The 25,994-nt window shown below is 36.8% G+C and overlaps 2 protein-coding genes across 2 annotated transcripts in view; one reads left to right on the top strand and one right to left on the bottom strand.

Moving 5' to 3' along the window:
- LOC131695330 (facilitated trehalose transporter Tret1-like) overlaps positions 1 to 24,030 on the top strand; it is a gene marked incomplete at its 5' end in the record, with an annotated part of 29,773 nt that extends 5,743 nt beyond the window's left edge. Inside the window, 5 exons of the mRNA XM_058983793.1 lie at positions 9,076 to 9,250; positions 9,389 to 9,809; positions 9,872 to 10,194; positions 10,253 to 10,719; positions 10,790 to 24,030. Of these exons, the coding sequence (XP_058839776.1) occupies positions 9,076 to 9,250; positions 9,389 to 9,809; positions 9,872 to 10,194; positions 10,253 to 10,719; positions 10,790 to 10,942 (1,539 nt within the window). The remainder of the gene's footprint in view (positions 1 to 9,075; positions 9,251 to 9,388; positions 9,810 to 9,871; positions 10,195 to 10,252; positions 10,720 to 10,789) is intronic.
- Positions 24,031 to 24,448: 418 nt separating this feature from the next.
- On the bottom strand, positions 24,449 to 25,990 carry LOC131695329 (nucleoprotein TPR-like; the record flags this gene model as incomplete). The annotated part of the gene is made up of 5 exons (XM_058983792.1): positions 24,449 to 24,816; positions 25,086 to 25,153; positions 25,214 to 25,380; positions 25,443 to 25,615; positions 25,847 to 25,990. Coding segments are annotated over 5 exons (750 nt in total), but the record flags the coding sequence as incomplete, so codon positions are not given.
- Positions 25,991 to 25,994: the final 4 nt, after the last annotated feature.

Raw genomic sequence — 25,994 nt, 5'->3', positions numbered from 1 at the left:
ATTTTTCGAAATATAATACTAGTAATATTTAATTATTAAAACAGTCCTTGCATCACGATCATACAATTTATATTGATTGCCTTTTCATTTTATAGTGTTTGAATATCACTAGAAACCTTCTAACTGCATATTAAAGTGCAAAAATATAATAACGTAACATCATGTGGAACAATCCCAAAATATTTGTAATGACAGATAAATAAAAAAAGACTGAGGAAAATAAATATTATTCTACAAAACGAGCTTCTAGTTAGAATACGTAGGGGACCACAGGTCCCACAATGCCACTCCTTGGAGCCGTCTATATTGACTGGTAAATGGGTACCACAATTAGCGCCATGTTTCTGTCATGTGCACCTTTACCTGATCGGTACATATAGCTCGCAAGAGTGTTATGAATAAACTGTCCGTTAAAGTACAGTTCACATTTTACGTTCGACTGTACAATTTAATTTTATCGACAATATTTTTCCAATTCATTGCGTCTATGCTCGCAAACATTCAAAAATGATCAAGTCTTGCTTCAGTTGATCCAACCAGTAAACTCACTGACTGTTGGTAGCATGGACAGAATAGGCTGATTAGAGGCGCAAGTTTGACGAAACCAGCTGCGATTTCAATTTGAACTTTTATAAGCAAACTAATGAATTGTTTATCGGAAATATACCCATAATTTTAAACAAATTATGTGACTACCTATTTTCATGGTTTATTTGGGCAATATGTATTTAAATGTGATTGAAACAATTTCAAATGTCAATATCGGGGTTGTAAATGCTCGATCAACTGTGCACGTATTTATATTGTGAGCTGCAATGAAGAGAACGATTTGATCCGCTAAAAATTTACGCTGTGAAATTATAAGACCCATTTCAAATATGCCGTTCATAAAAAAAATGATTAAAATAGAACCTAAGATACTTCCCTGGGATTCACCAAAACAATTCCAGTAAAACTTTCGCATGTAGCTTAGATAAAAAACGATGATATCTTAGACGTTTAATGCGTACACGGTGGTATAGTGAATTTAGGCACATTATTGCATTAAGATAATTCGCACCGTATTTTTGAATATGAATATTTTTGAAAAAAAGTTTAGTTGCGCGCTAACAGATTCATTGTTTATTGCGAAAAGTGATTGAACATACATTTTAAACAATTCCTGGCCCCCATCGGTATCAATGCCACACATGTGCTAATGTATGCGTTGGATAGGAATGACCAGTTACTACTGAGTCGTTCAATCAACTGGAACAGGTTAATTGAATTGCGATTTGCCTGTCGTATGGGCGCGCGTAGTTCGCCGTCACCACCTGCGGTACTATTTCCTATATAAAGGTCTACTGAAGCCTGGGCATTCTTTACTGGTCATACATATTTTACGAGCATGCTTTTTAATATGCTAATTGCTTTGGATTACGAGTAGTTTGCCGCCACTTACCTGCCGTTTAATTGAACGTGGGAATATCATAGAACCTGCCGATTTACGACCGGCACAACGATTGAAGAAGCCTGGAGCGAGAGATCCTTGACTGTAGTTTTTTTCTTCTTTGCTGTGAAACTACGGAGGGTGTTGCCTGTCGATGTAAATTTAATTAAAATGTGTTAATAAGTCGATTACAGCCATTTAAAATCGTGTTTCAATATAATTTTTTAGCTCAGCTCCCTTGCAGCTAACCCATCGATTATGATGCCAGCTCTGCGTTAGATCCAGTAGGTATATGCTTTAAAGCAATAACTCTTCAGTAATCATTATAACTTAGGTGTGTCCAGCATACATTGTATAACTATATACAGTTACGAAATGAATGTAGTTTTTTATCTGTAGACTATTCAAATGAGACCAATGAATATACCATCCTGTGTTAGAATGTCATAAAACAATACAACCTGCTTGAAAACGTTACAAACCATGAGGGATGACAAAATAGGGAATGATGGTTGATAAAGCGCTGGCATCGTTATTACACACCTCATCCCATTCCTCTGTATTTATCTGGATATAATAACGAGTAAAGCACTCTATAATTCTGATGGCGCCTTATTTCCTTTCCCCATTTCATGCATGTCACATAATTATTTCCATCTTCCCATCCCAACACAGGATGAGCAATTATGTAAATGGTGTTTCGCTTCTCCTTTCGCTGGCGACAGACAATGGAATTGTTCGTTGAAAAGTGTATCATTCGGAATCCATAGAACCGATATGTGTGGTTCATCTGATCGGCATTAACAGTGTTCGTCATTCGAATCGTTTGATTTGTTTTTTTGTTTTTGATTTGTTTGACTTGTGTAGTGTATACGGACCAGAAAAGTCTTTTTTGGCGAATTTTAACATTTGAGGGCACAAATTTTTTTTTAATTTTGTTGAAAATTTCTCACAGCTTTATAACGTTACTATGGTTAAGTAATGATACTACCACATAGTGTTCACACCAAAAATGTCTTTTCAATCGATAACGTGTTCGCTGATTATAATCCGATTCCAAGTAACAAACCAAATGCTCAATGGTTTGATTGAAATATTACGGCAGTTCTATCGATGCAAGACTGAGTATAACTGGTTTTATCATTATTTTTGACAAGGATATGTAGTTTTATATGGGCATTAAGAGTGTTTAAAGAACATTTAATCTCCTTCGTCCTCGTGCTTTAAAAGTTATCGTTGGCGCCCTCCAGTGAAATATGGAACTAAAATTTCTAATCATGTTCTAAAATAATTCAAAACATACTATTCAGTTACTCCAAAGTAATGTCACTCAGTGGAAATGGAAACGTGAAGTAAAATGCTGTTGTTATAATATGTTCCATTTTGCTGTACACCGGATCTTGTTTTTGCATGAATTTTTGACGTAGGACTACGTCTTTGTTTTCGATATGGCAGTGCACTTTGCAAATTCTACAAAAAAGGTATGTAACAAAAAGTCCAATTTTAAACGCATATAATTCTGTCATCTCACGATAAATTTTCAATTATTTTTGCGCATATCGCTCCGAAATACTTCTAAGAATAGATTCTAAGATTTACACACAGAAAGTAGCGCTTCCCAAGTCCGGTACGACATATTTGTGTACCTAGCGCGCTACGCTTGTATGAATGACATCATCATCGACTATTTAAAGAACGGATTTGGCCGGACAAGCTCAGTTGTCTGTTGAACGGCAGGCGGAGCAGATCACTGCGCTGCGTGTTTTCACAGCCAGTGCAGCTGAGTTAGAAGTCCGTTACACTGGCTGTGGAGGTACGCTACCCGAGCAGAGTCTGACAACAAATTGAAAACTAAACTTGATGTTGTGATGTTCGGCAAATGATTACTCAGGTTGTTGTCGTTTTAGTCGTTTCAACGATTAAAAGATCAAAAGGGAGAGCAGCAAAATTGTCCTATCAAACAGAAAACTAATTCTGTTATCAGTGAGAGTAAATTGAAAGCTCATCACATGTTAAAAAAAATTTGATAACAATATATGTATTCACTTTGATATTTCACCAAAGAAATACAAACATAGAAAATTCTTCTAAGAAACAAGGATAGCAAAATTGTCATGTTTAAAAAATCTAAAATTGATAGCAAAATAAGATTTCAATTTGCTGCCATTATCAAAATATGATTTCTACTTTTTGTAATTTTGATGTTCGTTTTTGCTCAGGTACCCAGTGCCGTTCAACACGCGATTGAGCTTGTCCGTTCAAACACTATGCTTTCTTTTGTGTTGTGCTCGTTTCTAGAACACTTTTAAGCACAATCTCGAACACAATTATGCATATACAAAATCGCTTGTACATTCGAGCATTTGCAAACACGAATAACATAGTGTCGTGGTACTAGTTGTCTCTTTCGCTCTACCCATCATTATCAGCATTGATTCATTTTTCTTTGTGCGCTTGGGTTCAATGTTTAAGGTGAAATTGGAGGTAGGTATATATAATTTGTTAGCAGGGTTACCATATTCACAGATTTTTCTGTAATGTCACAGATTTTTTCACAATTTTTGATCACAGATTCTTTTTTTCAGATGGCAGATTTTTGGCATTTTGATGGAAATTTCATAGTTTTTTGGAAATATTGTGATTTTCCATTGATTTGTCGGAAATTTATCACTATTTTTTTCCGTTTCAGTTATCACAGATGGACCAAAATACAGATTTCAATGTAGCATCTCTGTTTGTTAGCGGTTGCGTAACCTGCATGATAGCAATCTGTGCTTTCGTTGCGCAAAGACGAAAACTTTCTTAGTTACAAATTTACGCGGATCGATGGAAAGCACAACGAAAGTTTGTTATTTACGTTCGATCAATTCATTGATTCATTTCCACTTCACGTGATTCATTTCCACTCAGTCTATCCTACTTTGATTCTGCTAATAGGTACACACTACAAAACCTATTTATGAATGAATAAACTGCCACTCGAAAAATCGTTGCAAATTGGTTTAGATTCTAGTATATTTATAGTTTCGATATATGATTAATACCAGTGCATTCGCTACATTTGTGTGCGTACATTAGGAAAGTTATAATAAAGGCAAAATATAACTAGAAAGCTTAGTCTATACTGTGAAATGTGATTATATTATATTGTCTAAAATTTGATTTTTCTTCACCGGTTCAAGTTTTTTACCACATACAATCGAAAAGTTTTTACAACTTTTAAAAGTTGATCTTGTGCTATAAAGATTTAGTTCCAGATATTAGTTCAGTCACAATTTTCTGTTTTCTTTCTTCAGATCTTTTCAAATAAGTTTAATCGGCTTCAATCACCTACTGCAAATGAAATAACCTAATAACCAAGAAGGTTTGGTTCAAAATGTAACATTTAATGTTGATTTTATGTGCTTAAACTATACGTAAGAAATATTTTTGATTTATTATTACTATAAATGTACTAAGAAAATAAATATGTTACATTAAGTAGTATAGTCCTACGTCAACAGTTCGTGCAACCCAATAGGGCTGCCACTTGTAGTTTTTCCTTCCAATCGATGTATCTCAGAATGCGCTCAAATTGTATTGAGATTATTAATGTTTTTTACGTAAAAATGTCTGAAGAACACAAAAAAAAATGAAATATATGCATTGAGAGAAAAATAACGTTTAATATTCAACTGAAAAATCGCCTAGTTAGCAACACTACCGCCAAAATTTAATATTTTTCTAGACTTCTTGGACAATTTTCTTCGAAAAGCATATTGTGGCTAGATCCTAGTGTAAATAGAACCGGAGATATGATCAAAAGAAAATCAAGGGTTTTGGAAATTTGTCAAAACGGGGGTGCTCCCATGGCCCGAGGGGTGGTTCAATTGACACAAAAATTTGGGTTCAAATATTGGCCCTAGATGCACAATTCCTCACAAATTTGGTTAAAATCCCTGAAGGTCGATTTCAAGTTTGCATTTTTTTTAATCACTTCTTCCATATTCTGCTCATTTTTTTCATTTTTTTCATTCTACCAATTTTATATATTTTATTTATTGTATTGCTGTTCAAAATTTGATATATTGGGTAAGGTGGGGCAAATCCGACATAGTAAATGGTTTTGGCTATACAATGCTTATTTTACGTCGGTTTGTATACCAAATTAAAGGTTAGACTTCTGGGCAACTTTCAGTGTATAGCATTTTATTCATGTCTTGGGAAATTTTTGAGTTACATTCGTTTTACGAAAACGTTTTTGTTTTCATAAATGGTGGCATAAACCCGACCGCCTATGTTTTTGGTCAATCTTGGAATGTCCAAATTACGAGGAGTAGCACGTAAAGTTATTCCCATTGGCATCGGAGCAATTGCTCGACGAATACTATATTCATCACGTTTTTGTGTCTTTCGTTTGTAATTATGAACCATTGTCCAAAAAAATAATAAATAATGACAAGAAAAAAAATGTTTCAATTTGATAAATAAACATTTTCTTAGCAAAAAAGCGATCGGATTTACCCCACTATTTAGAGGTCTGATTTGCCCCACCGCGTCATTTTTCATTACGATGCAATTAAAAAATATGAAAAATCGTTGCAAATTGGTTTAGATTCTAGTATATTTATAGTTTCGATATATGATTAATACCAGTGCATTCGCTACATTTGTGTGCGTACATTAGGAAAGTTATAATAAAGGCAAAATATAACTAGAAAGCTTAGTCTATACTGTGAAATGTGATTATATTATATTGTCTAAAATTTGATTTTTCTTCACCGGTTCAAGTTTTTTACCACATACAATCGAAAAGTTTTTACAACTTTTAAAAGTTGATCTTGTGCTATAAAGATTTAGTTCCAGATATTAGTTCAGTCACAATTTTCTGTTTTCTTTCTTCAGATCTTTTCAAATAAGTTTAATCGGCTTCAATCACCTACTGCAAATGAAATAACCTAATAACCAAGAAGGTTTGGTTCAAAATGTAACATTTAATGTTGATTTTATGTGCTTAAACTATACGTAAGAAATATTTTTGATTTATTATTACTATAAATGTACTAAGAAAATAAATATGTTACATTAAGTAGTATAGTCCTACGTCAACAGTTCGTGCAACCCAATAGGGCTGCCACTTGTAGTTTTTCCTTCCAATCGATGTATCTCAGAATGCGCTCAAATTGTATTGAGATTATTAATGTTTTTTACGTAAAAATGTCTGAAGAACACAAAAAAAAATGAAATATATGCATTGAGAGAAAAATAACGTTTAATATTCAACTGAAAAATCGCCTAGTTAGCAACACTACCGCCAAAATTTAATATTTTTCTAGACTTCTTGGACAATTTTCTTCGAAAAGCATATTGTGGCTAGATCCTAGTGTAAATAGAACCGGAGATATGATCAAAAGAAAATCAAGGGTTTTGGAAATTTGTCAAAACGGGGGTGCTCCCATGGCCCGAGGGGTGGTTCAATTGACACAAAAATTTGGGTTCAAATATTGGCCCTAGATGCACAATTCCTCACAAATTTGGTTAAAATCCCTGAAGGTCGATTTCAAGTTTGCATTTTTTTTAATCACTTCTTCCATATTCTGCTCATTTTTTTCATTTTTTTCATTCTACCAATTTTATATATTTTATTTATTGTATTGCTGTTCAAAATTTGATATATTGGGTAAGGTGGGGCAAATCCGACATAGTAAATGGTTTTGGCTATACAATGCTTATTTTACGTCGGTTTGTATACCAAATTAAAGGTTAGACTTCTGGGCAACTTTCAGTGTATAGCATTTTATTCATGTCTTGGGAAATTTTTGAGTTACATTCGTTTTACGAAAACGTTTTTGTTTTCATAAATGGTGGCATAAACCCGACCGCCTATGTTTTTGGTCAATCTTGGAATGTCCAAATTACGAGGAGTAGCACGTAAAGTTATTCCCATTGGCATCGGAGCAATTGCTCGACGAATACTATATTCATCACGTTTTTGTGTCTTTCGTTTGTAATTATGAACCATTGTCCAAAAAAATAATAAATAATGACAAGAAAAAAAATGTTTCAATTTGATAAATAAACATTTTCTTAGCAAAAAAGCGATCGGATTTACCCCACTATTTAGAGGTCTGATTTGCCCCACCGCGTCATTTTTCATTACGATGCAATTAAAAAATATGAAAAAAGATGGACTCAATTCATCTATGCACTTTGTAGGACTTTAATCAAAGCATATAAATCCACTTTTTCCTTCTTATTTTTTTATTCATTTTATTTATTTTATTCATTTTATTCAATTAATTTATTTTGTTCATTTTATTCATTCTATTCATGTTGCACATTTTCAACTTTATTATTTCTATTTTTCATTCATTTTATTTCGTTTTCTTCGTATTATTAATTTTATTGATTCTGCTCAGTCATTCCTTTTGTTTCCTTTTGCGTAATTTTTTAGTTTGAATCAATTTAATTTATTCTATTAATTATACAACTCTTTTATATTGTCCATTTTTTACTGAATGAGCTGTACTAATTTGATTAATTTATTCGAGGTATTATCCGCGCAGAACTCGAAAGTGTTTTCATCCCACCACTAGTTGGGTATCTTTTTCGCATGAGTTTTGCAAACTAATGAATGATCCAACAGTGATATTTGTAAGACATGTCTTATCTCACTGTTAGGTGGACTAAGTCGGTTTTTTTTTAAATAATTTCTCTATGGTTGAATGGTTTTAGTCAAATTTGGCATGGAGTAGAAATGGTTCCGCGATGCTGGGGATCATTTTTGATTATCCTATTCTACAGCAGTTTATACCTATTCAATTCTAGGGGCCCCGTAGCTCAATAGTGACCAGGGGACACGAGTGGCTGTTGTTCGAAGGTGGCCAATAAGGTCAAAGCTACTTTGATTGGTTATTAGTGATCTAGACCATAAGTAATAAAGCACTGATTGTATCATTTGAACAACATCATGGTGGTACCCGTTTACGTGGGAGTTTGCTGTGATCGAATTCTTTAACCCGTAACTCCGGAACCGGAAGTCCGATCAACTAAAAGTTCAAGTCGATTTGTGGAGCGATTGCATAACCTATGCGAAAGGTAAAAATAATAAAATCGAACTATTTTCCGGGGAGTCATTAACGAGTCCAGCATCCTTGAAAATAATCCTTGAACCGTACCAATATGTTAAACAGTTTTTAATCAAGCTCATATGTTCAAAAACGTGGTTTCGTGAAAATGCGCTTGCTTTACGCGGCGTGGGTCGGATTTTGTCCTGTACTATACACTGTATTTTCTTAATTAGAGGAAAACTGATCTTTAAAATGTTGTTCATACATCCTATGCAAAACTTTCTTGCATTATAGGGTAATGAGCCCATTTCCGTCCGTATTATCACACTACCCATTTGAGCCATTGGCTAGAACAGCGTGTGTCATATTTGTTCAATGCATTGGTTCAAATGGTAGTGCAATAATTGGGGCATTCGACTTGAGCCTTCGTTTCGCTCATGTGGATATATTTCACCATTTTCCAGTTATTTTTGTTATTACGTCAGTTCTTAGGATCGAAGCAAAGATGCTAATGCCAATAGGATCCAAAGTATGCTCCTCGCCCTACAAGAGTAAACTTAGCCTTTATGGTTTATGATTATTCTTGTCTCGTTCTAGATAATCGCAGCCCTCGCAGTATCCATCGGTCCCCTTGCAGCCGGTCTCGGAAAAGGTTACTCCAGCCCAGCGATTGCAAGCCTCCAAGAGGTGCACCTCCGGCAGCGAAGTAATTACACTGCCTTTTCTGTGGACGATCAGCAGGCAAGCTGGATTGCAAGTCTTTCGCTGCTAGGTGAGTAACGAATGATTGCTAGAACTGATAGTGAAAGTTATCCGTACGAGTATGCACGTGTGCCGTCTTCGGGTGCTAATCTGAAAGGGAAATTAAAATCCTATCTGAATACAATCCTTCCGTTCGCTTCTCCCACAGGCGCCCTATTCGGCGGCATGTTCGGAGGCGTCGCAATGCAGTACGGCCGGAAACGAGTGTTAACGCTGATGGCACTCCCGTTTTCACTATCCTGGATCCTGACGGTGTTCGCCAAATCGGTGGAAACTATGTTTTTCACCGCCTTCGTCGGGGGTTTCTGCTGTGCCATCGTGTCCACCGTGACCCAGGTGTACATCAGTGAAATTTCATCGCCGGACATCCGGGGTTTCCTGAGTGCCATCCAGAAGATAGCTGGTCACCTGGGCATGCTGATATCCTATCTGCTGGGGGCCTATCTGGATTGGCGACAGCTGGCGATGCTGGTCTCGGTGGCGCCTATCATGCTCTTCATATCTGTGATCTATATACCGGAAACGCCGAGCTTCTTAGTGTTAAGAGGTTGCGATGATGAAGCTCATCGGTAAGTGATTTATTGTTTCGCTGATTTGCGGTGTTTTAACCCAAACAATTGAACGATTTCAGCTCACTACAATGGCTTCGGGGTCCACACAAAAACGTAGAGATAGAACTGGATACGATTCGTTCAAACGTACGAACGTCGCGAATGAACCTGCTAAATCGTATGTCCTCACTACCGGCTACAACGACCAGCACAGGGCAGCCACTTCCAACGCACCATCAGCAATCGGCGCCCAGTTACCTGCCAGGATTCGTACGCTCCTGGCAGCTTCCGCGTGTTTCGTTCGATGCCGTCGCGACCAACGTGAAAGCTGTCATGCGAAACGCACGCCTGGTCAAACCGGTTTCCATCACCTGTGGCCTTATGATCTTCCAACGTTTCACTGGTAGGCATTCGGTTTGATCTGCCACGAATTCTGATTAAATTTACCTTCTTCGTCACAGGTGCCAATTCGTTCAACTTTTACGCGGTAAGTATATTCAGCAAGACGTTCGCCGGTATGAACCCACACGGAGCAGCGATCGCTGTTGGATTCGTTCAGCTACTGGCCTCTATGCTGTCAGGACTGCTTATCGACACGGTCGGACGTATCCCCTTGCTCATAGTCAGCAGTGTTTTTATGTCGCTTGCCCTCGCCAGTTTCGGTTCGTTTGTTTACTACGGTCACACGAACAAGCTGTTAGCTACGGCCAACTTCGATCTGGACGAGCCGGTCGGAAACAACGATTGGATACCGCTATTATGTGTTCTAGTGTTCACAGTAGCTTTTTCGTTGGGTATTTCTCCCATCTCATGGTTGTTAGTAGGGGAATTGTTTCCCCTGGAGTATCGAGGAATCGGAAGCTCTATCGCGACCAGCTTCAGCTACTTCTGCGCATTCCTCGGAGTGAAAACGTTTATGGACTTCCAAGTAAATATCGATCATTATTTTGGAATAGTATAAGAAAAACTTATCCTATTAATCTACTACTTCATTGCAGAGTCTTTTCGGTCTACATGGAACATTCTGGCTCTACGCGTGTATCTCCTGTGCCGGACTGTTTTTCGTCATCATGGTCGTCCCGGAGACCAAGGGCCGAGACCTGGAGGAGATGGACCCGAAGTACGTGCGAACACTAACGATAAATCGATGAGATATGGGAACGCACGTAGAGTATCTAGTATAGTATTTAATGGGCCCCCGTGCTTCCTCCTTGCTTTTCCGATACATATGCTAGCCTAGCTGCTTTGCCGCCTCGGTTTCGGTAAAAGATCCCTGTGGCTGCAACAATTGCTTAAATAATCAACTAATAACTAAGGCGCTTAGAAACACTACTTATGAAAGGCAAGGATGTGGGAGTGAGTGTGAAACATTACAATGTTCCTAAATATGGTCGAGTGCGTGGAGACAAGTGATTGTATAAAAAAGAAAACGAAAAGTGTTGCTTAAGAAGGTTTTGTTATGAAGTGTGAAAAAATTTATTCTACGTGTAAATAAGATAAATTGACAGGAGTCCGTACTTAGCAAACAGTTGCATTTTAATTGGTACTAAACTTACTGCAGCAACACGCTCTCCACTGAGGTGGTAGAGTGAATCGCATGAACTGATAGTCGATTAGTTTGTTGGTATAAGTTTCAAACTGTTAACTACTAGGGAAACTACACTGTACATATAGATCCGTTAAACGCACAAAGGAGTATTGATTAACGAATAGAATATCGCAATTAGTGGCATAAATTCGCAAAGCTGGATTTACAACGTTTAGCTACATGTTCTGGTTAGGATGGCATTTGATGGGTACAGATGTATCCTGCGGAACTTGACTTCGGTGTAGAAATGCTGAGTTAGAAAGGAAACGGGGGTTGATTCCCATTTTAGAGAAACATTAGTCAAGCGGGAAATGGAAATTGACTATCACTTTTCGGTATTCTCATCTATGACCATTAGACTGCCAGAAAAATAATAAATTTTTGAAAACTCAATCGGCCCACCCCTGAGTCGATTGCTAGTCCCACCAGGAGTACTTGCTCCAAATTTGAAGCAAATCGGACAAGTCTAGCTCCTGACCAACGCTACTAAAGTTTGTATGGGATTTTTCGACAATTTACATGAAGAAAACCCACTATATCGCATTTTCCCCGCTAGGTGGCACTGTATGCATCGTATTATCACTGTAAGTGAAAGTAAGAAAGATAATTTAATTGTCTATAACTTCGCCGAAGACTGCTAGTCAACCCGGCTTTGTTAAAAGAAGTTATTAAACTTTTAACGAATTGATGTCTGAGTCAGTTGTTCATGGGGCCAGTAAATAATACAAGTCATATTTTGGTTAGAAAATTTTAGTTCAACCTGTAACCGCATAGAGGACCCAAACACTAACTTTTCATAGAAGAGAGATAAAACATCGACATGTTTGGAAGAATTACTGCAAAATGCCTGTTCTATAACTTTGTAGAAGACTCCTAATTTCTATCTCCGCATTAGGTCACCTGGGAGAGATTCTTCCTCTCCCAAAAGCTATTGTTTCTTCAGCCCGCTCTCTCAGTGTTATCCGAACTCTTCGAAAAGCTAAAGTGTGTCCCACATCAAATTGCATCATGGAAAATATGCTGTAGAAAATAACACATTGGGTATTTTCTCTTGAAATTTGGGTAGAAGCAGTTTAGAGTGTATTGTTTACATTGTATTTTTATCGCTGAAGTTTTTTCGAAAATTGGAAGAAATGGCGTCACCCGAAAAGCAACGTCGCGAATTGATTTTGCGTAAGCACCTGGTAAATCCTCAACTCTCATCGGGACATCGGAAAACAACTCGAAATTGCGCAGTCAACGGTGAGTCGTGTGATTAAACATTACTACCAAACTCTGAGCATCAAACGGAATGTAGTGAAAGTTTTTAAGCGGAATCCCAATGCTTCGGCAAGGTGTGGCCAAAAAGTTAAATGTATCCAAGTCTTTCGTTAAGAGAGCCAAGAACCAGGAAAGACTGCATACGCGTACAAAGCGCAGAAGGCTTTAAATGGTGACGAACGGCAAAATACGGTGGGAAAGTCACGGGCCCGGAAACTATACACCCAGATGCTGACGAAGCCCCATTGTCTCATCATGTATGATGAGACTTACGTCAAGGCGGACTTCCGGCAGCTTTCGGGGCTACTGTTCTTCACCGCCCAGCACAAGTTTGATGTTCCGCACGAAGTAAGGAAGCTGAAACTTTCAAAGTTTACCAATAAATACATGATTTGGCAAGCGAACTGCTCATGTGGCGAGCGGAGTGCGCCATTCGTGACTACCGGGAATGTAAACGAAGAGATTTACCTCCAGGAGTGTTTACAGAAGCGTCTGCTTCCTTTTTTGAAGCAGCACGAGAGCTCTACGATCTCGTGGCTAGATCAAGCTTCGTGTCACGAAGTCAAATATTGTCCTGGAGTGGTACGAAGCCAACGAGGTTACTTTCGTACCAAAGGATTTGACCCCCCCCCCCCAACGGCCCGTCAAAAAATACTGGGTAATTATGAAGCAAGCACTACGGTAGCGTCCCAAGGAGGTCAAATCTGAGGAAGACATGAAGAAGAAGTAGGTTTCCGTGCAACCAGAACTTAATGAGGAGAGTTAAGCTTAAGGTGCGATCGTAAGGTTATGCTATTGAAGATGAATGAAAAAATATTTATCTAGTATCTATTGGCGTGCTTGTGATATTTGGAAGATATCCCATTTACAATTTCATGCGACATGGTAATGAAATTTTTACGTGAACTCTATCACAAAAGTTGGAGTATTATTCGTGGAATCATTTTTAGTTCCATGCACTTTTTTTTGAAATACCCAGCTGCTAGCGACCAGTAATAGGTACGAGCAGTAGATTTAAAAAAAACTTTAAGAAACACGAGCATCGTTATTTATTTGATAAGGTTCATTGTGATATCCGGACAGAAAACAAAAAATGCACAGAGAACCCAAAATCGTCGCTGTTGTTCTATCTTATGATAAACGCCATTTTGGGGTAAACTGAGTTAGATATGCCATATTACTCGTCTAACGAATCTCTACAAGATAGCGTTTCCAGAATTTTGAAATTTTGTTTGTTTACTGAAATATAGCGAGAAAAGTAATTAGAAATTGTGAATGTTTTGCTTCAAATCATTATATCTTGGGATTGACTCAAGTTATTATAATGTTTTAGTTGCTTTTATGTGTAAAAATGGCATAATAATTTTCAAAAGAAAAATACATGTATTTGGAGAAAAACGCAATTTTAACTTTAAACTGGAAATATTGCCTATTTGGCAACACTGTAACTAAAAATAACTATTTTTTCTAGATTCCCTGACTCATTTCCTTCGAAATGCATCTAACCGATTGTTTATAGACCAAATGAAGCCAAAGATATGAATAAAAGTTCATCATTGGTGATTTTTTTCTATAGAAAATTTTCCATGTACGATTATGACACGTCATACAAATTTATTCATCAATACACACCTATGATACGTGTGAGTGCGAATTTTGTTTACATTTTTAGTGAAAATTCGCAACATAGTCAACCGATGTTCGTAATATCTGAGAGATTAGTACAGAATAGGTAGAAGCATCAATTATCTTCTTTGAATTGTTTCTACCATTTATAAATTTCATGACATTCAATCTCAAACTTTAAAAATCGTTTTTCTCGAAATGTGCAAAATGGCGCTTGTCATAAGATAGCACAACAGCGACGAAATAGTATGCGCGATATACTTCACAGAACCAGATATCGCGTATGAGTCTTATTTTAATGGTCCAGTTCATATTATCACGTTATTCCGAGTAAAAAAACCATTAGTAACCAAAAAGTAATAGATCACGATAAGTCTAAGATAATTTACGAATACCATGATAAAACTGCTGATATCATGAACATTAGTTACACTACTTCCTGAAAATAAACTTTCAAATAAAATTTCATGATAACATGAACAGAAATTAAGAAAATCGTGACTAAGATCTTGAAATCATGAACAGAAATCACACAACTAGTTACAAAAATATTTAAAATCGTGACCAAGATCCTGAAATCATGAACATGAATTGATCTATTCATCACTAAAATATGACAATAACGTGAACAGAAATTACAAAAATCGCGACTAAGATCCTGAAATCATGAACTTAAATCACACAACTCGTGACGAAAATATTTAAATTCATGACAAAGATCCTGAAATCGTGAACATGAAGCAGTCTACTGATGACTAAAATATCACGATAACGTGAATGGGAATTACGAACATCGCGACTAAGATCTTGAAATCATGAACTTTAATCCCGCTAACGTCATGAGTATTCACAAGAATCGCGAATAAGCTTTTGAAATCATGAACAACGTTTGACTGTGTATTCCCAAATCATGAACAAGATTCACAACAAAAACTAAACATGTCCAGGGAACAACAACAGTAACCTAACCAACCATTCTAATGTAGCGCCATGTATATATGCGGGGCGAACTGGTTTTTAGAAAACACAAATAGTTTCATGAATACAAGGTTTATTATTCATGATTTCAGGAACTTGGTCACGGTTTTCGTAAATCGTTCAGTTCACGAAATCGTGACCTTTTGTTCACGAATTTATGAACGGATTTTTTTCCGTGTAAGCATGGGGCGTATCAGTTCGAATTTTCAATTTCCGTCACGACCGAATATCGTTCGATCAGGACTCTAGAAATCTTTCATAGATTTAATGTATTTTGTCTTTGGTCCGGAAGAAGATCACAAAAGATCCGATTGAGGAACTTGCGTATAGTTTCAGCCGAGAAGTCGTAATTATTTCGAAATCCATCTGACCTTGTCAGGGGGAATCATTTTTGCACGGTCCTAGAGCCGTATTAGTCCGGTCTTAGCATTCCCACTTTCTCATCAAAGTTGTGGAAACGCTTATACGTGGATGTGGATAGTTCTTTTTAGGATTTGAGTAATGAGCCTTAACACCGTTTTGATTTTGTTTCTGACAGCGCCTTCATTGATGTTTACGGCAAATGTGGCATTCATTCGACAATGATTTGAACGAATTGCAGGTCTATTACTGTCTTTAATTAGTATAAGATCAGTTTTCACGCATTTTTTCATTTTTCATGTAACCAAACAGAGTTGAAAATAATCGAAGCTCTTTTTTGACGGGTAAAAATGAACCTGATGCGACTGGTGATGAAAAGAAAAAATAATCATTACAACATGCGCGTTGTTCATTCAATTTAATATCGTACAACATATTCGTTTACAGTGCGTCAGAGACTGCTTTGATGCGTTTGATTCGCCGTTTCACGTCCGCTTCGTGCGACAATCGGAGACGAATGAAAACCTTCAATGAAGGAATGGGCAGTAGGATTGCCACATTCACAGATTTTTCTGTAATGTCACAGATTTATTTGATAATTTGTGGTCACATATGATTTTTCACAAATTTTCATGAAAATTTTACAGAATTTTAGAAATATTCCGTTATTTGCAGATTTTTTGGAAATTTCACACAGATTTTTAACGTCTCTGGAGTATAAGATGGCAAAAAGACTTTTTTGACTGAAACATAGTTTCCAACGTGGCATCCCTGATGGGCAATTGGTTCGTTTGACGATTTCGTTGCCGTCGCTGAATATTGCAGGTAGATATGATCAATTTTCATTCAAAGAATTTGACTGTTTGTAACTAATCTTCCCAAATGAACATCGTACACAATGTTCGCTTGGTTAAACACGTGCACATGTTCGCCTGCACAACCGAATCCCATGTACGTAAAGGTTCGTGTCACCAGTTTTCTGTATCTCACTCTCATCATCACTAGCATTGACTCTTATTGCCTTGTGCGATTTTTTTCGTGTATGCACCCGGTGTACGTACACGGATGTTCGAACTAGAGTTTGTACATCGTTCGCTTGGGTTCGATGTTCGAGACGAACCTGTACATCGAGACGAAGCATGTTTGAGGTTGAATGCGTGCACGAAATTATGTACACAGGTACAAACTTGACGATGTGCATGGGAAGTGTGTAACGTGAAAATAAAGAAAATAAAACAGAATACTCAGCTTCTCCAGCGGCGACCGTTCGTCTTCACCACATCAATTCACTGCACTAGCCGAGCCACCGACAAACAAAGGCTGTCTCAGACAAAGGCTGACCTTCACTATACTACACTATACTTTGTTATACACGCGGAGCTTTATTTATGCGACGATAGGATACTTTTCTATCTGCTTCTCGTTTCTTTTGCGGTAAATTTTATGCATTAGACTTGTTCGGTCTATCCACTCCTTGAATGCTTACTATGTATGTGCTAGAAAATGCATAAAAATCACACCAGAATAAAAGAGACGGGAAGAGAAAGTATGCTAACTCGTCGCTGTTGTGCTATCTTATGACAAGCGCAATTTAGCACAATTCTAGAAAAACGATTTTGAAAGTTTGAGATAGAATATCTTGATATATCTAAATGGTATAAACAATTCAAAGAAGACAATTGATGCTTCTATCTATTCTGTATTAATCTCTCAAATATTGGGAAGATCGGTTGGCTATGTTGCGAGTTTTTACTATAGATGTAAACAAATATTGTGCTCACACGTGTCATAGGTGTGTATTGATGACAAAATTTGTATGGCGTGTCATAATCGTGCATGGAAAATTTTCCATAGAAAAAAAGCATCAATTACTTTTATTCATATCTTTAACTTCATTTGGTCTAGATACAATCAGTGAGATGCATTTTGAAGGAGATGAGTCAAGGAATCTAGAAAAAATAGTTATTTTTGGTTACAGTGTTGCAAATATGCTATATTTCCTGTTTAAAACTTAAACTAAATACCATTGTGTTTGTCAGATAGTTTTACACATAAAAACATGTTATACATCAGGATAACTAGAGCAAATCCCCAGGCACAGTCATTTGAAGCAAAATATTAAAAATTTCTCACCACGTTTCTCGCTATATTTCAGTAACCAAGCAGAATATCGAATTTCTGAAAACGCCACCTTGTAGAGATTTTTTAGTCAACTAATGTGGCATATCTAACTCAGTTTACCCCAAAATGGCGTTTGTCATAAGATAGCACAACAGCGACGAACTATGCATATTTCTAGAGCTTTTAATCAAAACGACATATCTACAATGAGTGACTCTCTTTGTTTACTTTCTCTTTCTTTTTTACGGCATCGCTATAGCATTTTTCACTTATTTTACAGTACAGATCGAAAGACGGTGGTTTTGACTAGCATATTATGCAAAGAATTGAGGGATAAATGTTAAAACGACCGAATTGTTAATAGAAAAGAAAGTAAACAATGAGAGTCACTCATTGTTGATGTCTTTTTGAAAAAATAGCCTCAAGATTTTTGTTTCTCAGTGTACAAACCACTCACAACGAAAGAAAACGATCTGATTCGATCAAAAGCTCGGGTACGAATGAAATAAGTCATTCTATTAAGTATAATGGGTGCAATTAAACTTAATCTTCTCACACTGCCTAACCGGTCAAAATTTTGATAAGCTCTTTCTGAAGCACTTGTTAATTTTGAAATGATTTTTGATTTTTTTAATTCAGAATCAAATAGTTGAGTTCTAAAAACACGTATGAAAAACACATTTTTTTTTCAAACAAGCACGATAAAACAAATAATTGTACAGAAATTAGCTAGGGTTACCAACCGTCATTATTTTGAAGCACGTGTCCTTAATTTTGACGAGCTTGGGAAGCGTCCTTCATTTTACGTCAAATGATTGGCTGGCGTCCAAAAGGCGCTAACCCACCTTTTTTTCGAAAATGACATTTTTGCATTTTTTGATAGTTCTATGTAATCCACGTGTACTGCCATTTAAGAATTCTGAAAATAATTTTTAGATTTTTTGCTATTAGCAATTAAAGTTTATATTGTAGGCAATCCCAATGCTAGCTGGCGTCCAAAAGGGGCTAACCCCACATTGAGTCTTATGGAAGTTTTCTCGTTCGTTTTCCGAGGTTTTAAGAAAAAGTAGTCTATTGATTCGCAATCAGCAAATTTTATGCTGTAGCTCACATATCGGTGCCCTCGATATAATACTATATGTAGTTGGACGTTGACAGGGGCGGCGAAACACTTTACGCCCGAGAGGGTAGAAAGCATAGGGTGAGGGGTCCATTAGTAAGGATTTTTTTCCCTTTTCGCAATGCACACGCTTACAATACATTCACATTAAATCACGTTCGTTTATGCAAATGGAATTGTGGTACATCGATGTTTTCAAATGTGTGTAGTGCGAGATACATGCTTTGCACATCTAAATTTTTTGAAATGGTTCAAAATTTAGAGTGGGTAATTACCCACTCGGTTATTTTCGAGTGGGTAGTACTACCCATACTACCCACGCTTTCCGCCGGCCCTGGACGTTGACGTTTCGGCCCAAACAGTCTTTCTTGAAGGTAAGGGCCGCTCACACACTTGCTATGTATGGCTATTTTCTATATAATATATATTTTTTGCACAAATGTGTATCATTGAGTTTATTTTTTCGAAAACTCCAGTGAAAGTGTCATGTCTCTACATTTTCTCATTCATTTCCAGAGCCCGACACTTGCCTGTCAATCACGCAATACTCTTCAATTTGGCGGATTTTTGTAGATGTGGACGAAATCCTCTTTATTGACACGATACCACTGTCCATCATTTATTTTGGGGCGAAAAGCTTGGTTTTGAATCCGCAGCTGGATATTCCTTGCTAGATTACGTAAAATCACTCCTTCATAAACCAAACTATCAATCAGACAATATTGCTAGATGATCAGTTTCTGGGCAACTTTATCGCCGAATACAATCTTGAATTTGCTTGGCATCTTGTTCTGGAACCAGATAATTTGTCCGGGAGCATGCAGACACAGGTTTCCTACATGGATGTGTACAGGATCAATTTTTGAAGTAGAATACTTCTAATGGTTCAATACAGAGGTCCCCTTTCAAAATTATTACTAACTCCGTAAAATTAGTGAAAATAACGAAAATGGTGGATTTTGTGAAAGCAGTAATTATCTGCGCCATGATTGGTCCGTACTATTCGTCTGAGCGAGTTAGCATTGTTAGTACGGCCCTTTGTCATCAAACGAACTACAACACATGTATAAGGCATGATCCAGAATAAAAAATTTATTTGTTTACTTTTTGATGCCAAAGCAGCTGCAGCATAATTGCAGTTTCTCGTCAAACGTGGTTAGCCTGAGCCGGCAATAAAGGATGTGTGGCACCTGAGAGACTCAATCAAATACGTGAAGTTATAAATAGAAGTACCGTCATTCGTCACTCGCTTGCCAAATGAGCAACATCATGGCTGTAACATCCGGGCGGTACAGTAAGCGGTTAAACACCGTTAACTATGTTCGAATTTGAACTCGGTTCTTTGCTGTGTGCAAAGCTTATCACGCGCGCGATTTGAAGCGAACGAGTATAGTAATGCTATGGTATGGTTCAAGTTGTGTACACTCGACGATTTGCAAAATGAAGTTGCACACATGTAATGTGCCATTAAGCGTTGGGAAAATATTTTTTTGGGCTGGTAATGCTCAAGTCATAACCTAAAGTAATGAGCCTATTGGAATACGTTTAATATTTCAGATATACGTGATGCGTTTTTATTACTAAAGCATCTGATAACATGCTTTTAGAAGTATTTCTAATGCACGGGTGGACTCAATCGGGTTTGTGCTTACATAAAAGTTAGTTTTTGGTAGGTGAGGAAATTAAGTTATTTTAGATTAGTGACCAAGAATGGATTTTAGTTTTATCACAGGTTTGCAAGCTTTAGTTTTTATACTGATCAAATTACATAAGGCATTTCCAGCAGCGGGTTTTTTTATAGAAGCTTCAAAGTGGAATTGAAACGGAAACGAACCTTAGCAGAGCGTTTTGATTTATTATTTCCAACAGCTTTTTTTAAAACTTGGATACTGATATATGCTGCCGTTCTGTTTGTTGTTTCTAGGCGGAACTTTTCCCACTGAACCTCGTGTATTTTTCAAGCAAATCGCTGCTAGGACTTTCCAAATCTAACCACTAAGATAGACCATTGCTACAGAATTAATAAAGTGTTTGAAAACTAAGTGCTGCATACCTTACCATTTGGTCTATTATGTGTTTAATTTACTCTAAGCCAATTTGATAACCCTAAATTAATTGAATTTATCAAGTGAAAGTCTTGTTCATAATTATGACGATAATTTCACAAAAACAGAAAAAAAAATTCTGATTCAACAATGTTAACGAAGTAATGCTGAAGTAACGCCCCAAACAAAGAAATTCAAACTCACATTAGTTCATTAATAGCGTTTTCGTTTTTTATTGGTGCTACACCGGTGTAGTGCACAAAAAGAGATAGACTGATTACACCCAAGTTTGAATGAGTGTAGCACCGACTACAACGGTGTAGTGCAAAGTCAAAAACGAAAACGCTATAAGATTAAAAGTCTACGTATCTGAAATCACGCAAAAAAGGGCCGTATTGTGCCAGGGCCTACTTTAATGCGTTGGATTCGTTGTTTCACGTTCGCTTCGTGCTATAATCGGAAACGAATGAAAACCTGCATTGAATGAATGAGCAGTTCGTTCGTTTGACGTTTTCGATAGCGTCATTGAATTTCGAAGATCCATGCAGCTGATTATGATCGATTTCCGTTCAAAGAATTTCAATAATTGTAACTCCTTAACCAAGTATGCATCCGTCTTTTGAGTTCCGTGGGAATATCAAGTGTATACTCAGAATAGCCATGCACCCATTTGTAATTATTTCGACTATACGCAGAGAACGCATTAGAAAATATCGCCGAAACTATTTCGTTTGTTGTTGCTAATGGCCCATTAAATACTAAGGTAGTATCATCGCGTGCCGTCATTAAGGACGTAAAACCCAATGTACGAATACTAATGGCAACAATTTAAGTGAACAAAGTTACACCAGTCAAATTAAACAGTTTTATCTAATAATCTGAAAACAGAAGAGGTCCTTTTCATAGTGACAATAAATCAATAGAATCAAATATAAATATAAACATTATCAAGTAAAGACTATGAAATCAATGAAAGAATCTCTATTTCTTTAGATAAGTGTAAACTATTGCATTTGTTTTTAACAAACCGCCATCTTGGCAGTGTGGCGAAACAATAGCGCTTGCGTGAAACTTAATTATTTATTTGTATCAAAAAGAAAGAATCATTTATACATATAGTCTGTAAGAGATGAAAAAATGGTAGCAAACTCTTTTTACATACTAAAGTAGCAGCTTAGAAGATGTATAGATTGAAACTAATCAAAAAGCTAGATAACAGCAGAAAGAATTTTTAACAAGTTAGTTAAAAGGAGTGATAATGTTTTTATTTCATCTCCCAGCATAGACCGAACAAATTTCCAAAACAGTATAGTTCAACTTGACATATCGTGGAATATGAAAACCCAAGTATCAACCTACACTATCCAACAAGTACAAAATTCTAACCTATCATTTTTTTACCTTTCGAGAGTATCAAATCATATCCTCATGGTGGTATAGAATAGACGTTTTTTTTTGGCTTAAATGTTTTTATTTGCTTTCTCCGTTCGAAATCTTATCGGTACTTATTAGAAATAAGCGTAGATGAATCGACTTCAAAAGTAAACGACAATAATAGATGTAAATTAGAGAAAGAATTATGAAGAAAACACTGTCATATCATGACAATAACTAGGATATAAAAATACTAGTTGACAGAAAATTATGTAAAGTATAAAAATATAAAAACAGAATGGAGAATCACTTTTTTAACGATTCACTCAAAATAAATAAAAGCATGACGTGAAAATCACTCGAACGCTTGACGATTCTAGGGTAAATTTTGCTAGACTAACAGAAATAAAAACAAAATTGAAAATATATACTCTAGCTTTGCTAAAAAAAAACTCGAAGCTCAGATTGAGAAAATGTTTCACGGTACCATAGCAATGTAATCGATTTAGAAGATCAGAAACCTGCTGTTTCGCAAAGTCTAATTTTCATCTTAAATACTATATCTAAAGAAAAGCTAGTTCTTGTTGATCTTTTCCAGATTTTATTACAAAAGGTCGTGAAACTAGACTGTTTTAAATCTTCAACAAAAAAAACTCACTTAGTATTTTTCGCAGGTTAGCAACTGAGTCTTTGAGACAATGAAGCAAATTAAAACGATAAAGGATCGAATCTTGTTACACAATCTTAACCAAATTGAAATCATTGCATCCGGATATAACAATTTATTGCTGTGAAGAAAACGGCTATATCGCTCGATGCTTACCGTACGTAACAAGCAGTGCAATTTCAGAACTGAAAGTGTTTGAATTTCTCATTAATTTAGCTTCGTATAATTTCCCTCATTAAAACTTTCATAAAACGTATGATTTTGTTTTTTTTATGGTACTTGCGAAAGAAATTCCTTATGATTTATATTGATTGGTTAAGAAAAGTTCACATCCCGTGCCTCAATAAATCGTTGCAGTTTCATAAGAACAGCTTGTTTGAGTTCCGTTGATCACATATTATTCTGAATTTGCATACAAATGATTAAGAATTACCTAAAGTCAAACTATGTTCAAAGCTTATTGTTAGGAACAAACGAGGATATATTCTAAATATAGAAGTACAGTATCAAAACTAATCATAACAAAAAAATAGAGAAAAACACCCAATTTACTGAAAACTCCAATAAAGTGTAGCTTTAAATGTGGACAATAAAATGATAGCGATACAATTATCAACCGACAACAGATGAAACTAGCAAACTCTGAGTAGCAAATGATAGAATCAAACAAGATAAATCCTGATGAAACGTTAAACAAGTGGTAGCGCTGTTGACCATTTTTATAAATGCCAAGTAGCGGACAAGTGTAGGATTTTTTTTTTTGTTCACCGGCCTGAGGTTGGATTAATATAAAAAAACGAGAGTGCAAGTATTTTGCGTACTTAGTTGCGATGATGATAACCCGTAATACTGAAGTGTTCAAAATTAGTAGAAGATCGCGATAAAATATCAAAAAAAAACTAGTCAGAAGTAGCTAATTTCGTTCGAAAATGGTAGTATTTTGGTTCTACGTACGAATCAGTAAATTGCTTGACGAGATATAAACTTTTAACCAATTCCACGAAAAATAATCGCGTACGCCGGGACGGGTTCCAGTGTAGCTTGTGCTAAATTTGTAAGATTGACCTAAACAGAGAAAATAAAAATTATTTGCAAAAAGATTGATTGAAAAGTAATTTATTTATCTTCTATGCGGACTCCAACGGCTTATCCTCACCATCTTCGGTTTGTTTTCGATGTACATCGTAATGCTTTACAGCCTCCTCCAGCTGCTTGGTTAAGCAGTCCTGCAGAGTTAAAAGCGCAGAAATGTCGTTTTTCAACTTCTTGTTTGACTCCCGCTCACGTTCGAGTTCTCCCGTGAGCGTTTTTAGCCGATCTTCATACTGCAATTAGAGAAAATTTTGTTCTTACTGATCTGGTAAACCTGCTAAAAGGAACTAATGGAATTATAAATAGGAACGCTTACGCGTAGCATAGGACTGAAGGACCTAAGAATAGTCATCCAACTATCCAAACCATAAATAAGAAGTAGCTAATTTCGTTCGAAAATGGTAGTATTTTGGTTCTACGTACGAATCAGTAAATTGCTTGACGAGATATAAACTTTTAACCAATTCCACGAAAAATAATCGCGTACGCCGGGACGGGTTCCAGTGTAGCTTGTGCTAAATTTGTAAGATTGACCTAAACAGAGAAAATAAAAATTATTTGCAAAAAGATTGATTGAAAAGTAATTTATTTATCTTCTATGCGGACTCCAACGGCTTATCCTCACCATCTTCGGTTTGTTTTCGATGTACATCGTAATGCTTTACAGCCTCCTCCAGCTGCTTGGTTAAGCAGTCCTGCAGAGTTAAAAGCGCAGAAATGTCGTTTTTCAACTTCTTGTTTGACTCCCGCTCACGTTCGAGTTCTCCCGTGAGCGTTTTTAGCCGATCTTCATACTGCAATTAGAGAAAATTTTGTTCTTACTGATCTGGTAAACCTGCTAAAAGGAACTAATGGAATTATAAATAGGAACGCTTACGCGTAGCATAGGACTGAAGGACCTAAGAATAGTCATCCAACTATCCAAACCATAAAATAATTTTTTTTGATTTGGGTTACATTTTTTACCCACATCATAAAACAATAACTTAAACCGAAAATCATTTCGAGCGAAACAAAACAAACAAAAATTTGACAGATGACACAAAATCTAAACAAACCCTACCTTTCTTCCAATGTCGCCTTCATTTTCGACTGCCTCATGTTCCATGGACTGCACCGACACAATTTTAGCTAGAAATGATATCCCCTGAATATAAACCAATCGAAAATAATCTTTTCACCTAAACTCACCCTTCAAGTCCAGTACATGCTGCTCCAGTTCCTCGTTTTTGGTCCGAAGCTCTCCTAACTCGATCTTGCCCTTTTTCACAGCAGCTGCCGCTTCGTCAGCAATTTTGTTGGACGATTCGGCCGTTTGAGCGAGAACCAAGTGCTCGGCTTCTAACTTTTGCAAATGGCTAAGTAAACGATAAACGACATATTAATGAGTGCTCGCAACCCTAATTGCAACAATTCGAACCCATTCAATGTATCCATTGCCTTCCAGATACGGTCAGCACTTTCGGCCGGCTGGTTTCGTGCAACCTGAAGCACCCTGATCTGTTCCTGCAGTTTGTTGTTCTCTCTTGTCAACTCCATGGTTTTCGTCTGAGCAGACTGGAGCTTCACGTTCATCCGTTCCTGATCGTTTGTCTGTGGAAGTGATAGTGCCGAAAGTTAAGCTAAGCTACGTACACCCATCGATAACAAAAGGTCATTTAATTTCAACCATTGTGAACATATTTCTGTGTCGACCGCACCATGCACAAGAATACGAATCCATCTCAAATGTAATCAACCCAAAGATTTGCCCGAAAAGATTTTTACGTGACCGAGATAGTAAAATTGATTTACACCCTGATCTTAGGAATTTTGAATTTTTACCAGCGCCTCCAGTTGCACACGCTGTCGAGCAGCGTTCTCCAGGAAGCCAGATCGAATTGCGTCCATTTGATTGAGCGCATCCAACGCGATCTTTAACTGATCTCTCAGATCAGTTATCTCGCGCTGAAAGTTCTTCACATCTCGCTCA

The sequence above is a fragment of the Topomyia yanbarensis genome, unplaced genomic scaffold (assembly GCF_030247195.1).
Source record: "Topomyia yanbarensis strain Yona2022 unplaced genomic scaffold, ASM3024719v1 HiC_scaffold_366, whole genome shotgun sequence".
NCBI classification, from domain to species: Eukaryota; Metazoa; Arthropoda; class Insecta; order Diptera; family Culicidae; genus Topomyia; species Topomyia yanbarensis.
This window is presented reverse-complemented; position numbering and strand designations above follow the sequence as displayed.